The sequence below is a fragment of the Pseudorca crassidens genome, chromosome 7, assembly GCF_039906515.1.
Source record: "Pseudorca crassidens isolate mPseCra1 chromosome 7, mPseCra1.hap1, whole genome shotgun sequence".
NCBI lineage: Eukaryota > Metazoa > Chordata > Mammalia > Artiodactyla > Delphinidae > Pseudorca > Pseudorca crassidens.
The window spans coordinates 105,865,305-105,883,295 of record NC_090302.1 but is presented as its reverse complement, the minus strand read 5'-3'; the positions used below and the strand labels follow the sequence as shown (position 1 = coordinate 105,883,295).

General features: G+C 35.6%; 1 protein-coding gene across 2 annotated transcripts in view; it reads right to left on the bottom strand.

Annotated features, from left to right (window-relative positions):
* Positions 1-17,991, bottom strand: part of FZD3 (frizzled class receptor 3) — a 102,241-nt gene that overhangs the window by 67,543 nt on the left and 16,707 nt on the right. The window contains exon 3 of one of the 2 annotated variants that reach the window (XM_067745271.1): positions 4,199-4,395. In XM_067745271.1, the coding sequence (XP_067601372.1) occupies positions 4,199-4,395 (197 nt within the window). Of the gene's footprint in view, positions 1-4,198; positions 4,396-17,991 lie in introns of those variants that run through there. The other variant, XM_067745272.1, reaches the window with a different exon arrangement.

The following is a 17,991-nucleotide window of genomic DNA, read 5'->3' as shown; positions in this document are numbered from 1 at the left end:
ATCTGACCACTTTCCATTTCATCTACTGCGGCCACCCAGTCTGAGCCATTAGTACCTCATCCCTGGACTTGTGGAGTGGTTTCCAGTTTATCTCCAACTCCACACAAGAGCCAGAGTGATCCTTTAAAGACATGTCACTCCTGTGTTCATGATCATGTCTCTTCTGCTCAAAATTCTAATGGCTTCCCTTCTCACTCAGTCAAATCCAAATTCCGTAAGAGAGCTCTAAAGACCCACCCCCAGTCCTTTTCTGATCTTATTTCCTTCCCTTCTCCCTTACTCACTTGGCTCCAGCCTCTTTGGTGTCCTGTGAATATACCAGCATGCTTCCACTTCAGAGCCTTTGCACTTGTTGCTCTGCTTCTTCTGCCTGGACTGTTCTTCCCTAGATATCTATATAACCTGTTCTCTCATTTCATTCAGATTCCTGTCTCACTGCCTCCTTATTGAAAAGGACTTCCTCAACATCTCCATAGAAAATAGAGTCCTTCTGCTTCCCCATATTGTATCACTATCACCTAACTCTATTCTTTCTTATTAACATTCATGACCATCTGACATTATCTATTTATTTATCTCCTACTACTACCACCACAACTAGAATTTTAGCTCCATAAAAACAGAGACTACGTTTTGTTCACTACTCACCTTCGCTATCTAGAATAGTGTCTAGCACACAGGAGACATCCAATTAAAATTTGCTGAATTGATGATAAATTGAATAAATTTATCATATAGCCCTCATATAGTTGAATAAATATATTCATATAGCCCTCACCAAGTAATTAGAAAGATGACTAGAAGGAGTGTGGAAGACACTTGAGCTGGGCAAAAATGAGAGCAGAGATATCAGTTGAGCCATAACTAAAACCAGATAAGGCAGTGAGAATGAGACAGCTATGAAATTATTTAGATAAAAGCAACAGAATTTATAACTGACTGGATGTGGGAGCTTAGGTCAATGAAGGAGGACTATGCCTTCCAGGAATAAAAAAAATGAGCAAGGAGTAAAATCAATTTTCGACATGTTAAAATTGAGGTATTTGAGACAAATTCAGGTTACCAGTGGCTGCTGGATATGCAGATTTGGAACTTAGCAGAAAGATGCCAAGGCTACAGACTTAGACTTAGGATCCATCAGCATATGAATAAGAATTAAAATCAGTGAGATGGGATTATCCAGGGAAAGCATGCAGAATCAAAAAAAACAGGAACAGAACTCTAAGAAACACCAGAAAGAGGAAGAGGATGCAAGAAAATAAATTGAAAAGGACTGGTCTGAGATGTAGCAGACCACAACAGTTCATGCAAAATGGCCTAATGGATTTTCAGGAAAGGAGGACAGGCTAAGGTTGAGGGGAATACGGGTCAAATACAGAATAAAGGTGAAATATGGGTTTGAAATGAGTGACATAGATTTGGCATAAGTGCTGAGGAGAATGAACAGAAATTTTCTTGTTGACCAAATTGGAAACTGACCAAAGACAAAGAGCAAATAGAGTTGCTATGGTTTAAAATGTCTATCAATAGGAAAATGGATAAGCAAAATACAGTATATTTATACAATGGAAGACTACTCAGCAAGAAAAAGCACTACTGATGAACACAAGAACATATTAATGAGTCTTGAAAATAGAGCAAAGAAGGGCAATCTCAACCTGAGCAAAAGAAGAGTTACACAACAAGTACATATTGTATGACTCCATTTGTATGAAGTTCTAGAATAGACAAAGTAATTATTGATACTTTGGAAGGATGTTAAACAGTAGTTTCTTCCAGAGGATGGTATAGACAAGGATTGACCATCAAGGAGCATGAGGGCATGAGGTAATGGTAATGATGATGTTCTACATCTTTCTGAGGATTTGGCTTACTCAGGTGCAGGCCCTTGTCAAAACTCAGATATCTTTAGATTTGTGCATTTCCTTGTAAAGTTTTAAACTGAAAGAAAAAACTGTAGACAAATGTTGAATTCTAGTTAGTGAAAGACCTGATAAAATATTTGTGAGGGCAATAACTGTTGTCTCTAATTTACTTTGAAATACAAAGAATAAGGTAGATTAATGGATCAATAGAGGGATGGACAAATGTGAAAAGCAAACATAATAAAACAATGGTAGAGATCTGGGGTAGTTAAAAAAAAAAGTTGCTATGGTTTAAATCATTAAATATGCAACATAATTAATTTGTAAGAAATTAGTTGAGCTGGAGATCTGAACAAGTACAGTGGAAGGAATGAGTTGAAACTGCTAGCAAAAGTATTACTTTATGTGATGGACCACAAAGCTTAACCTAAGTAAGAAAATAAGTAAGATCAAGAAGGGAGCTATAAGGGGCGTGGGGGAGAACCCAAAAGTCTGAGGGTGTCCATGAAGTTGAAAAACAGGTACAGTAGGAACAAGGATATGAGAGATGTGGAAGAATGAAATGTTATTATGAAAGATTGGTTTGCCAGAATTTAAGAGTTAGACAATCCCAGGCAATACTGAGGACATAAAACAGATTTAACCCTATCAAAACAAATAAACATAGATCATAATGACACTTCTATACTTGTATAAAACCTATTAAAATAAAAAGACCACTAAACAATAGGAGTTAGATACAAAAAACATAAAATAGGGTTCCTGCCCAGGTAATTCATAACTGTTGTTATAAATACCAAGAAATCTACAAACTTCTGAAAGCGGGACTATAAATATTACCAGGTTTTGGGGAGAAAGTGGATGAAGGGTTTGATGGGGTAGATAAGAGAGTGTGTTAAATAGGTGGGAAATAGAGCAGACAAATATGAGAAAGCAAAATGCCAGTGAACTGACTACAAGTAACTAATACATGTTTTATTAAGTTCTTCCATCTGTCAAATGAGAGTAACAACATGTGCCTTTCACCTGTCTCCAAGGGCTACTGTCATATGATAAACAAATTAATTTTAAACATGAAGGAGAAAAAAGTGTTCTGTGCAGCACTGCCCATAATAGCAAAAACCTAGAAGTAACTTAAATGACCATCAGTAGGAGATGGCTAAATAACTATAGGATGGTAATACAATTGGCCATTATACAGCAATTAAGAGGAATGAACCAGAGTTACAGATATAAACACAGATACATGTAAAAAAAATTTAATGTTGTTTATGGATATGTATATATGTAGTAAGAGTATAAAAACAAAGATAGGAATGATTAACAACAAATTCAACATAATGATTATCTCATCTCTGGGGAGAGAAGAAGGAAATGCAATCAAGATGGGTACTAAGAAAGGAAACTTCAACTCTATCTGTACTGTTTTATTTCTTAAAAAAAGAAATCTGGGGACTTCCCTGGCAGTCCAGTGGTTAGGACTCGGGGCTCTCACTGACAGGGCCCTGGGTTCAATCCCTGGTTGGGGATCTAAGATCCCAAAAGTCATGTGGTGCAGCCAAAAAAAAAAAAAAAAGGAAAATCTGAAACAAACATTGCAAAATAGTAAGATTGGACAAAGCTAGGTAATAAGAGTTATATAAGTGTTCATCTTATTCTTTATCCTTGAAACTCTAAGAATACAAAAGGCACAACATTATTATACAAGAAATACAGTATTACTACTGTATATAACTAATAATAATGTTCTCTCGTACCAATCTATAACACTGTCTGGTAAATATCCTCAAACCTTTAGGAAATGCTTACAATCTATATATTGGAAGTGATTTGAAAAGTATCTGACATTTTCTGGGTCTGGGTATATTAATACATGACAAAAACGGAACTGACAGGACTACTGTAGTCATTAACACATTTAAATCATAAAGATATTTGAGTCCCATTAAAATCATTAAACATATTTAATAATGAGGTAACAAATGATTATATTCTCTATATTTTCTAATTTTTTAATAAATGGCATTACTTTTATAACCAGAAAAAATCTGTAAGGGAGAGAAATCAACAAGCAATATCTTGATTATGTTTTTCTTAATTTGATTATTTAAAAAATTTCTTCATAGAATGTTTTTCTTTTCCCACCTTTTTCATTTAGTGCTTCCAAATTCCTAAGGAAATGAACAGCTCTGAGGCCATGAAACTGCTGTTCACAATTATGACTAATATACACACTTCAAAAAAGTTCTTAAAAACTGATGAACCAGAAGACAAATAATTTTAAATATACTGCAACATAAGTAATGGTCCATGAAAATCTATGATTTTCGCACCTACTGCATTCCATATCTTCAGGCCAAGGAACACCAAACATCTCCATGAGCTTCGAACACTCACTGTAAGCCCGTTGACAGAGCCTACGGCAGGGAAGTGTGACACGTCCATATTCCATACAAATAGGAGCGTAGAGTGCACAAAGAAATGGCCGGAAATCCCGAGAACAATCCAAATTCACCATAGGGTGGAATGGCTAGGAGAAAGTTAAAATCAAATCATTAGATAAAGAGTTGCACACAAGTTAAAGTTTTCTACATATAATAAGGCAATATTCTTTTTTTTTTAATCTGTTTTAGAAGATTTCTGAAGGCAATTAAAATTTTCTAAAGGGGAGGGAGTTTGTTTTTTTCAACGAAACCCTCTTAGCCCTATCCCTGGAGATTCTGATTTGGTTAAGTATGAGGTGTATCCCAGAATCTATACATATTTTAATTGTTACAGGTGATATTAATGAAAAGGCCTGGCTGAGAACCATTAACAACAATATGATGCATTTTACATAGAAAAATCCACAAAAGATATGTGTCAAACGCTCAGAAGTGTGATTAGTGCTTGGTGATAGGATTACAAGAGATTTAAATTTTCTTCTTTTTATGTATTTCAATTTCTATATTTTCTTCAATTGACGTGTATCAATAGGAGAGAGAGGACAAGAAGTGAAAGGAAAGGGTGGGGGAGGAAGAGAAGTAGTTATACACAGTAGTACATATTTTGAGGGTGGGAGGTAGTAAGAGATCTCACTTTGGTCTTACATTTTCTTTTTCTTTGTACATTAAAAAAATTCTTTTTAAAAAACGGGAGTTCTTTCAACTCTGAAATCACATGATGTAAACAGAGCTCACAATGTTAAGCTGATATTAAGGAAACAAAAAGAAAAAACAGTGGCCCCAAACATAAAACCATACTAAAATCATCATTATAACCATAGGAATAGATCAATTATCCCAAGAAATGTGCATCTAGGCTTTTGACTACCAAATATCTTTTCCACTTGTTTATATAACAGTTTCAGAGTCACTGCTGATTTTGAACTGATAACAGATGTTCTCACCACCAGGCCTTTCCATTAAGACTCAATCAACTTATTTCTACATCGATATAAAACATTTTCCAGAGTCCTTCTATACACAACACAGTCAGAAAACCAAGTCTCTTAAAGAAACTGGTGTCAAAGAAGTTAACTATAATGGATGTGATAACTGATATATAACAATAAACTATATGTGACTATCACTTCCAAGTAGGAACAGGTAATTTGTGTTAAATCAATGTTTCCATCAAGAACAACTTCAAAATACAGGAAAGAAAGTTTTAAAAATACCTATTTAAAGCTATTAGAGAAGTAGTGAAGGAAAAGAACTAGACAGACCAAGAATCTAGAGAGCTCGGAAGCATGGAGTGGTGGCCTGATTAAGTGCAGCCACTTTTCCAAGGAGGTATCTGTTGAATCTGGGTATAAGGCAAGAAGCTGAGAATCAAGCCTAGGCTGGTGCTAGAGAACCAAGAAACCAGCAGAGCTCTGGTAGTCTTGCAAGACTAGAAATAATACATGTATATGTATAACTGAATCACTTTGCTATACACCTGAAACTAACACAACATTGTTAATCAACTATGCTCCAATTAAAAAAAAAAGACTACAGACAAAATGAGAAACAAAAGGAACAGATGGGTGAAAAGGGGAAGTACCTAGAATTGGGCCTGACAAAGAGCCAGTTTTCCCTTCAAGATATTTGAAAATTCTGAAGCTACACAGGGAAGGAGGCTAGGAAGCTAAGGAGAAAGCTCTGAAAAGCAGAGTGGAGATTTTGGAAGTTTTATCAGTATGAGGAAACATGAATTAGAGGTTCAAGTCTTGCCAGGGGAAGTGGGAAATGAACATACCACACTCTCAGCTGGAAGCCCCTGAGTGACTACACTTCAGTAGCAAGGGCAAATGACAGGGAGGCAGAGACCTATGAAAAATGAAACCCAGCCTCAACTCAGCTCAGTCCCTCACTGAATTAAGGTGATCAGCCCCCATTTATCTGCTAAGCAGAAGAAAGGGTGAGCTTTCTCTGGAGTAGTAATATAACATCATGTAGAAGCTCACCAATATTTTGTAATGTCTACTACTCAATAAAAAATACTAGGCATTCCAAGAGACAGGACCATATGACTGAAAAACAAAAGAAAAAATTACAGTGTTTTGGTAATCCCAGCTATTGGACTTAGTAGACAAGACTGTATATAAGAAATATGTTCAAGAAAATAAAAGATGAAGAATTCCAGAAAATTGGAATCTATCGTAAGAGGAACCAAAGAGAAATTTTATAAGTGCAATACATAAATGCTGAAATTAAGAACTTATTAGATATGTCAGAAGATAGAACTGGAAGAATGGAAAACAAGGCAATAGGAAATATCCAAACAGAAGCACACAGATCAAAAAATACTGAAAAATACAGAAAAGAGCATAACAGACACGTAAAACACATGAAAAAAATCTAAAATATGCATAACTGAAACCTCAAAAGAGGAAAGAGGGAATGAGCAGAGGCAATATATTAAAAGATGATGGCCAAGGATTTGTCAAAACTGATTAAAGACAACAACCCACAGATTCAAAAAGTTCTGCAAATCCCCAGAAGAATAAATATAATTAAAAAAAGACACCTAAGCATATCTCATTTAAATTGCTGAAAACCAAAGAAAAACATCTTAAAAGCAGCCAGTGGGAAAAAAGACACCTTACCTTCAACAGAACAACTGTTGTTGGACTTTCGAATACTATAAAACAACAGAATGACTACTTAAAGAGCTGAGAGAAAACAACTGCTCACCATAACTCTATGGCCAGCAAAAATACCCTTTATAAGTGAAGGCAAAGTAAAGACATCTTCAGACAGACAAAAAACTGAGAAAACTAGTCACTAGCAAACCTGCACTAGAAGACAAAAGAAAAATAATCTAAGATGAAAATTCAAAAGGAATTAAAAGCAACAAAAGAGGTGAATATGTGGGAAAATATAAATATTCTCTGTATAAACAAACAATAATGGGGGCTTCCCTGGTGGCACAGTGGTTAAGAATCCGCCTGCCAATGTAGGGGACAGGGGTTCGAGCCCTGGTCCAGGAAGACCCCACATGCTGTGGAGCAACTAAGCCCATGCACCACAACTGCTGAGCCTGCGCTCTGGAGTCTGCAAGCCACAACTACTGAAGCCTGTGAGCCTAGAGATCATGCTCTGCAACAAGAGAAGCCACTGCAATGAGAAGCCCGCGCACTGCAATGAGAAGTCTGTGCACCGCAATGAAGAATGGTCCCTGCTCACTGCAACTAGAAAAAGCCCGCATGCAGCAACAAAGACCCAACGCAGCCAAAAATAAATAAATAAATAAAATAATTTTTTAAAAAACCCAATGCAGAGACAAAAATATGAAAAGTTTAAAAAATAAACAAATGAAAATAATGTCTTAAAATACATACAAAATACATGTAAATTAATATGTGTAATAATAAAATGATAAAGATGGGGGTCAGAGGAAGACTAATGGGAGAGTGATCGAAGTTATTATTTTTACTATAATACTATAAGTCAAGGGTACATATAATTTCTAGGGTAAGCAATAAAAGAATGCACAACTAACAAGGTAATAAAGAGAAATAGAACAATACAAAAGAAGTCAAGACAGCAGAGAAAAAAGAATACAAAACAGTTTGGAAAAATTGAAATCAAGTAATAAGATAGTAGATATTAACCCAAGTACATCACTAATTGCATTATATATAAATGGCCTAAAGACTATGTAAAAGAGTAAAGTTGTTTGACTAGGTACAAATCAAATCAAAACAAAACAAAAAAAACCCTATGCCGTTTACAAAGACACGTTTTTCAATATAAGGATAGAGATAGGTTAAAACTAAAAAAACGGCAAACAATAAACAATGAAAGAACCAACCAAAAACAAGACTACACTTTATGACAAGGAGTGTTCCCAGAGATAAAGAAGGTCATTTCTTAAAGACAAAATAAAAGAATCAATTCACCATGACTAAAAAGTAAATCTAAACATATATGTACCACTTAACACAGCTTTAAATTATTTTAATAAAAAACAGAAGTAAAATGGGACATACACAAATCCACAATCAGAGTGAGTTTGATACACTTCTCTCAATAAGAAGAGTGAGACAAAAATTCTATGAGAATACAGAAAATCTAAACAAGTCAATTAGAAACTTGACCTAAACAACATATTTATAATCACGGCACCCAACAATGAGTGGAACCTATTTAACATACACATGGAATCTTTACCAAAACTGGCCATATTGTAAGTCCTAAAATAAGCCACAAAAAACTTCTTAGTACTAAAACCATTCAGACTGTTCTATGACTAAAATGGAATTAAGGTAGATATCAATTACAAAAAGAACCCTAGAAAATACCCAACTGTTTGGCTGTTTGGAAATTAGACAAAAAAACTTCTAAATAACTCATAATCAACAAAGGAAATCATAATTGAAATTTAAATTGTATATAATTATATATATTACATTTTAATGTTTATATATATGTATAATCTACATTTAGAATTAAGTAGTAAAGACAATAAGTAAAATGTCAGCAAAAGCTATACTCAGAGGAAATTTATAACCTGATATGCATATGTCAGAAAATAAGAAAGCCTGAAAAACAACCAATGGTAAGCTCCATCTCAAGAAGCTGGAAAAAGAATGGCCAATCAAACCTAGAGAAAGTAGAAAAAAGGCAATAATTAGTAAAAGAGGAAAAAACCCACAAATTACCAATATCAGGAATGAAGGACAGAAAATTACTACAAATATAATGAGGATACTATAAATAATAAATTCGACATGTTAGGATGACATGAACTAATTCCTTGGAAAAAGATCACAATTTACCAAAAATCATAAAAGAAGAAATATAAAATCTAGTTTTTTATCAACATTTATGAAGAAATTTAAGCCACCATTAGAAACTATCCCCCCAAAAAAACTCCAAGCCAAGATGGTTTCACTAGAAAAAATTTATCAAACGTTTAAGGAAAAAGTTACAGCAATCATATACAAACTCTTCCCCAAAAAAGGAAACTTTCTCAACTCACAAAACCAGCATAATTTTTATAACAAAACCCAACAGGGACTATATAAGAAAGGAAAATCACATTTCATGACCATAGATGTAAAAATCATATCCCAAATTAGTAAATTAATCCAGAACAATATAAAAAAGAATAATATATCACACCAAATAAAGTTTTGTTCCAAGGATACAATGCTGGTTAACATTTGAAAAATCAGTTAATGCAATTAATGGCATTCACAGAAAAAGGGCAGGAAATCACACAATCTATTCAACAGAGGCAATAAAAGCATTTGATGAAATCCAACACCCATTTATTATGAAAACTCTTAACAGACTAAGAAGGGAATTTCCTCAATCCTATAGAAAGCATATACATCAAACCATAGCAAACCTCATACCTTGTAGTAAATGACTGAAAGCGTCCCCTGAGATCAAAGATGAGGCAAAAGTACCTGTTATCACCTATTAAACACTGTATTGGAAGTCCTCGCTAGAGCATCAAGAAGAAATAAAAGGTAAAGGATTAGAAGGAAAGAAATACAGAGAGCAGTTCTTCTGGGTTCCCTTACCCTGCTGTTCTCCACCCAGGAGCCCCTTCCTAATAAAGTCTCTTGCTTTGTCAGGGAAAAAAAAAAAGAAAGAAAGAAAGAAGAAATAAAAGGTATATGAACTGGAAAGAAACTGTCATTATACACAGATGACATGTGCTCCAGTTACCAAATTTGTATCTCTGTTCCAAACTCACCCTTCAACACATGCTCTGTGATAATGGATGGGATTCCTTTCATCATTTCTTTACATTGAACATGATTTTAAACTGTCTCAATAGTGTTGGAGAAATACTGCAGGATGAAGGGGGCTTCTCTTGTTGGTTGGGGCTGCTGCATAGTCAGCAGTGTAAATGTGAGGAAATCTATGCCCATGTGCCTAGAATGATCCTTCATCAACCTCACAGTCCCAGCCCAGCCTAGTAAACACCTTCCTGTAGCCCTCCCAAAATAGACACTGTAGGCTCAAGGCCTCCTGCCTGCAGCAGTGCCCTGACTCTCTCTATTTACCCAATAGTTGCCTATGCCCTGAAGGGTTGCGTCCTGCTTGCCTGGTAACTGTGGACCAGCTCTGGCCCAAGCAACCCTGTGATGTTCTCTGCTACCTAGTGAGCTGTAACTATATCCTGTACAACTAAGGTCTTAGCCTTGGGGTGGGGGCCCCTTCTAAGATTGTCCCTCAGCCCTAGAGAACCCTGTAGAGCTCTCTATATATCTTATAATTATTCTTCTTTAATAGTTTATTAATTATTCATATTACACTTCCCTTGTTTAAATCACTGAGTGGTTCTGTCTCCTAATTGAACCAGACTAACAAAACATGGTTGTTACAAAGAAAATCTAAAGTAATCTATAAACCATCAAATAAATAAATTTAGAGTCACTGGATACAAAGTCAATATAGAAAAAAAAAATCAACTGTATTTCTACAGTTGATAGAAATATAACTGTAGTAAATACATTAAAAATAAACTTCAAAAAAAGCCAAAAGAAGAGGAAATTAAAAAACAATTCCATTTACAAGAGCATTAAAAAGAATAAGTACTTAGGAATAAATTTAACCAATGTGATGCAAAACAGAAAACTACAAAATACTGTTGAAAGAAATCAAAGAAGACCTAATAAACATAAAAACTTCCCATATTCATGGATTGGAAGACTTAATGTTGTTAAAATGGCAATACTCCATAAACTGATCTACAGATTCAATGTAGTCCCTTCAAAACTCCCAATGGCCTTTTTTTGCCAAAATGGAGAAGCGGATCCTGAAATTCATACGGAATGCAAGAAACTCCGAACAGTCAAAACAACCTTGAAAATAAAGAACAAAACGTTCCCACTTTAAAACTTATTACAAAGATATAGCAACCAAAACAGTATGGTACCAGCATAATGCTAGACATACAGACCAATGGAATACAACTGGGAATACAGAAATAAACCTTCACATGTGTGTCAATTAATTTTCACAAAGGTACCAAGACCACCTGGTACCTAAAGGTACCAATAGTCTCTTCAACAAATGGTGCTGAGACAACTGAGTATTCACATGCATAAGAATAAAATTGGCTGATTGCCTCACATCACATCCAAATTAACTCAAAATGGATCAAAGGCCTAAATGTAAGAGCAAAATCTATGAAACCTGTAGAAGAAAGCATAAGGGTAAATCTTCATGACCCTGGCTTTGTCAATGGTTTCTTAAACACCAAAAACACAAGCACAAAAGAAAAAATAAATTGGACTTCATCAAAAGTAAAAGCTCTTGTGTATTAAAGGACACTAGCAGAAGCAGAGTGAACAAGACAATCCACACAGTGAAAAATATTTGCAAATCATATATCTGATAAGGGTCTAGTATCCAGAATACATAAAGAATTCCTGTAACTCAAAAAAAAAAACCCAATTTTTTAGATGGGCAAAAACACCTGAACAAACATTTCTCCAAAGGAGTCATGCAATGACCAAATAAGCACATGAAAAGATGATCAATGTCATTAGTCATTAGGAAACACAAATCAAAACCACAATGAGATACAACATCACACCCACAACCCCATCTAAAAAACAGAAAATAACAAGTGTTGGTAAGAAATCAGAACCCCCATACATTTGCTGATGGGAATGTAAAATAAGGCAACCACTAGAGAAAACAGTTTGGTGACTCCTCAAGAAGTTAAACATAAAATTACCACATGATCCAGCAATTCCACTCCTAGGAATATATCCAAAATAATTTAAAATCATGTTCAAGCAAAAATTTGTATATGAATGTTCATATCAGAGGAGCATTATTCATAATAACCAAAAAGAGCAAAATAAACCAAAAGCAAAGGGAAGGAAATAATAAAGAATAGAAATCAATGACACTGAAAACAAAGAAGGGCAATAGGAAAAAAAAAAAAAAAATCACTCAACCCAAGAGCTGGTTCTTTGAAAATATCTGTAAAATTGATAGGCTTCTAGTAACAATGATTAAAAAAAGAATGAGAGAAAGGAACACAACTTACCAATATCAAGAATGAAAGAGGTTATCACTAGAGACTGCCGACATTAAAAATACAATAAGGAATATTACAAACAACTCTATGCACGTAAACTAGATGAAGTGGACCAATTCCTCAGAAGCCAGACTACCAAAACTCACCCAAGATGAAACTGATAATCTGAATAGTCTTCTAACTATTCAAGAAATTGAATCTGTATTTTAAAACCTCCTAAAAAAGATATCCAGGCCAGATGGTTTCACTGGTAAAATCTAACTAACAATTTTAAAAGAATACTAATTCTACACAATCTCTTCCAGAAAATAGCACAGAACTAATCCCAACAAATTCTATGAAGTCAGGATTACTTAATATTAAAGCCAAAGATAATACAAAGGAAGAAAACTACAGATCAATACCCCCAGTGAACAAAATGCAAAAATCCTTAACAAAATAGTAGCAAATCAAGTCCAAAAATATATTAAAAGCATTATATACCACAACCTAGTAGGGTTTGTTCCAGAAATCCAAAGCTGGTTCCATATTCAAAAATCAATCAATGTAATCTACCAAATCAACAGGCTAATAACAAAGAAAAAAATCACATGATCATACCAAATGATGCAGAAAAAGCATTCATGATTTTCAAAAGTTTCCAGCAAAGTACATACAGAAAGTAACTGCCTCAACTTGATAAAGTACATATACAAAAACCCTACAGTTAACATCATACTTTGTGGTGAAACACTGGATTCCTACCTTTAAGATTGGAAACAAGGGAAGAATGCCTGCTCTCACCACTCTTACTCAGCATAGTACTGGAAGTCCTATCAGCACAATAAAACAAGAAAAGGAGGGGCTTCCCTGGTGGCGCAGTGGTTGAGAGTCTGCCTGCTAATGCTGGGGACATGGGTTCGAGCCCTGGTTTGGGAAGATCCCACATGCCACGGAGCAACTAGGCCCGTGAGCCACGACTACTGAGCCTGCGCGTCTGGAGCCTGTGCTCCTCAACAAGAGAGGCCGCGATAGTCAGAGGCCCGCGCACCACGATGAAGACTGGCCCCCGCATGCCACAACTAGAGAAAGCCCTCGCACAGAAACGAAGACCCAACACAGCCAAAAATAAATAAATAAATATATTAAAAAAAACAAAAACAAGAAAAGGAAATAAAAAGTGTAGAGATTGGAAAAAGAAAAATGTCCCTATTTGCAGATGACATTACTATCTACATAGAATATCTCAAGGAATCTCAAAAAACACTTTTAAATTAGTTTAAAGAAAAAAGTATTCGTCCTAGAATTAATAAGTTCAACAAGGTTGCAGAATACAAGAAAAACATACCAAAAAATTGTATTTCTATATACAATTGCATTTTTATATATAATGAGCATGTAGAAACTAAGTTAAAACAATATATTTATAATCACATTTATTTTTAAAAAAAGAAACACCTGGGTAAATGTCCAACAAGACATGTATAGGGCTTGTATGCTGAAAATTATAAAATGCTGATGAAATCAAGGAAGATACAAATAAATGGACAGATATACAGTTATACTGGTTTGCTAGGGCTGCTGCAACAAAGTCCCACAAACTGTGTGGCTTAAACAACAGAAATTCATTGTCTCACATTTCTGGAAGCTAAAAGTCTGAGATCAAGGTGTTGGCAGAGCCATGCTCCCCCTAAAGGTGCTAGGGAAGGATCTGTTCCAGGTATCTCTCCTAGCTTCTAGTAGTTCCTTGGCTTGTGGCAGCATAAATCCGATCTTCACACAGCATTCCCCCTGTGCCTCTTCACATATCTTCCCTCTATGTGTGCCTGTGTCCAAAATTCCCTTTTATAAGGACACCAGTCATACTGGAGTAGAAGTACCTCAGTACTCCACTACTCCAGATGCTATTTCCAAACAAGGTCACATTCTGAGGTACTGGGGGTTAGGGCTTATTAGGGGGACTCAAGTCAATCCATAACAACACTGTTCATGGACTGGAGACTCAACATGTAAGGGTGTCAATCTTCCCCCAAATGGTCCTTAGACTTAATGAAATTTCTGTCAAAAGCCAGCATGCTTTTAGTAGCTAAAGACAAGCTTATTCTAAAATTTATATTTAAAAAACAAAAGAAGTAGAATAACTGAAACAATTTTGAAAAAGAAAGTGGGAAAAATCATGCTCTCCAATTTTAAGACTTACTATATAGCTAACAGTAATCAAGACACTGTGGTATTGGTGGTAAAATAGACACAAAGATAAAACAGGACAGAATAGAGAACACAGATATAAATCCACACAAGAATAACCAACTCATTTTTCACAAAGAAGCAAAAGCAATTCAATGGTGGAAGGATAGATAGTCTGTTCAACAAATAGTGCTAAAGCTAGTGGATATTCACAGCCAAAAAAATGAAACTTACTTTACACAAATTAACTCAAAATTGATCATGGATTTAAACGTAAGACATAAAGCTATAAAACTTAAAAGAGAGAGAATCTTCCAGACCCAGGCTGAAGAGTTCTTAGAAATGACACCAAAATCACAGTCCGTAAGAGGGAAAAGAAATTGGTAAATAGAACTTCATTAAAATTTAAGACTTCTGTTTTCCTAAAGACCTTGTTAAAAGGATGAAAAGGCAAGCTATAGACCAGGATAAACTATTTACAAACCACATATCAAACAAAGGATTTGTATCTAGAATTTATAAAGAACTCTCAAAACTCAAAAGTAAAAAACAAATCAATTGAAAAATGAACTAAAGACATGAACATTTTATCAAAGAGAATATATGAATGGCATATGAAAAGATGTTCAATATCATTAGACATGAGGGAAATACAAATTAAAACCACATGAGATACCACATCATATTATAAAAGCTGAATAAAAAATAGTGAAAATAGTAAATGGTGGTAAGAATGCTGAGAAAGTAGATCTCTCATATACTGCTGGTGGGAATGTACAATGGTACACCTGCTATGGAAAATAGCTGAGCAGTTTCTTAAAAATCCAAACATATGCTTATCATATGATCCAGCAATCACACTGCTGGGCATTTATCCCCCCAAAAGGAAAACTTATGTCTGCACAAAAACCTGTACAGGAATGTTCATAACAGCTTTATTTGTAATAGCAAAGAGCTGGAAAAAACTCAGTATCTGTCAATGGATGATTAAACAAATTGCAGAACATCTATATAATGGAATACTACTAAGCAATTGAAAACAATGACTACTGATACATGCAACAACTTGTATGGATCTCAAGGGTATTATGCTAAATTAAAAAAAGCCAATCTCAAAAGATTATATATACTGTATGATTCTATTTATATAAATTCTTGAACTGACAAAATTATAGGGCTAGAGAACAAATTAATGGTTACTTGGAAATAGGAAAGGGGGGAGGGAGAAAGGAAGCACAAGGGAGTTCCTCGGTGGCACTGAAACAGTTCTGTATCTTAACCAAAGTGATGGCTACACAAATTTATACGTGTGATAGAACTGCAAAGACAATATACACACATGTACATGTGCATTCACAGACACAAAAATGACTACATGTAAAAACTGGTGAAATATGATAAGGGCTATAGATTGTACCAATGTTAACTTCCAGGTTTTGATACTGCATAATAGTTATATAAGATAGGAAGACTGGGGGAAAACTAGGTACAGTACAAAGAATCTCTCTGCACTATTTTGATGTATGTACATACATCACACATATATGCATATGTATGCCTTAAGTGAGTCTCAAACTTGCGTGGTCCTCAGCAATGCATACAATACCAACTAATCCAATATCGTGATGTTACTATGTTAGTAAAACCTTCATTTGTGAGCCCCATCATGAATTATAAAATTGACTTGAGTGACTATTTTGTGCTGCTTGCACTGAGTCTAAAGCTATAAGTTTATGCTTCTGCCACTTGTTAGCTGTAAGTACCTTGTGCTGTATCTCAGCTAGCATTTACTGACACTTACTATAGGCTAGGCAGTGTTGTAAGTGCCTCACACATCTTTTTTAATCTTCTCAACAATCCCATAAGGTAGGTACTATCATTAGTCATCCCATTTTATAATACACGTGAAAAACAATGAGACACAGAAAGTTACGTAGCTTGCCCAAGATCACATAACTACAAAGACAGCCCCAAGAGTTAAACCTCTGCATTCTTACCCAGAGGCCTTGAGCTTAACCAATGTGTTCTATGTAATCTCTGTAAATTTCATGTTTTTCCTCTGTAAAATGGTCTTATTACATACAAATAAGAATAGGGACTTCGTTGGTGGTGCAGTGGTTAAGAATCCATCTGCCAATGCAGGGGACACGGGTTCGAGCCCTGGTCCGGGAAGATCCCACATGCCGCGGAGCAACTAAGCCCGTGTGCCACTGAGCCTGTGCTCTAGAGCCCACAAGTCACAACTATGGAGCCTCAGTGCCACAACTACTGAAGCCCACGCGCCTAGAGCCCGTGCTCTGCAACAAAGAGAAGCCACCGCAATGAGAAGCCCATGCACCACAACGAAGAGTAGCCCCCGCTCACCGCAAGTAAAGGAAGCCCGCATGCAGCAACAAAGACCCAATGCAGCCAAAAATTTTTTAAAAAATTTTTAAAAATTAAATTAAATTTAAAAATAGAGTACAGGGCTTCCCTGGTGGCGCAGTGGTTGAGAGTCTGCCTGCCGATGCAGGGGACGCGGGTTCGTGCCCCGGTCCGGGAAGATCCCACATGCCATGGAGTGGCTGGGCCCGTGAGCCATGGCCGCTGAGCCTGCGCGTCCGGAGCCTGTGCTCCGCAAGGGGAGAGGCCACAACAGTGAGAGGCCCGCATACCGCAAAAAAAAAAAAAAAAAAAAAAAAAAAAGAGTACAGAACCCAGTAAAAGACATTTTAAAAGGAGATTAGGAAAGAGTTGCAAATTAATAGAGCCGCAGAAGGCCTATCTGATGGGCATGAGGAACCCTGCTGATTTCCCATTCTCAACTCCCAAGTGAGAAAGTCAATTGTCAATTGGAATGGTGTTTTTAAAAAGCAAAACAAAACATGCATGAATCTCTAAATCACTATGCTGGGTGAAAGAAACCAGACATAAGAAAGTAGATACTATATTAATTACATTTATATAAAACTCAGAAAATGAAAACTAATCCATGATGACAGAAAGCAGATCAGTGGTTGCTTGGAACAGGGAGCCAACTCAGGGAGGTGGACTACAAAGGGACACAAGGAAGCTTTTGAGGTGATGGAAATGTTTTATATCTTGATAGTGGTGATGGTTTCATGGATGTATACATCTGTCAAAACTCATCAAATTGAACACTTTAAATGGGTGCAATTTATTGTACACAAATTATACCTCAATAAAGCTGTTACATAAAAACAAAAAAAATTAATATTTTTCAAATAAGCAAACTGCCTTGATTTTAACCCTAACAATTTTTAACCTCAGCAAAATCAAAATTAAATGAGCTAGGCTGAATACTGCAAAGTTGAGAATATGTTAAGATAAGGAATACTATCAAAGCTCTATAAAGGAGAAAAAAGGAACTTTAGCTGATTAAATTTTTAAAAGATTCTTACTGAGTACTCCCCTAAGCAGTAATACTTTTATTCACTAAATTAAGACCAGGGTATACAAAGTTTACAAACTGAAAAGTAAC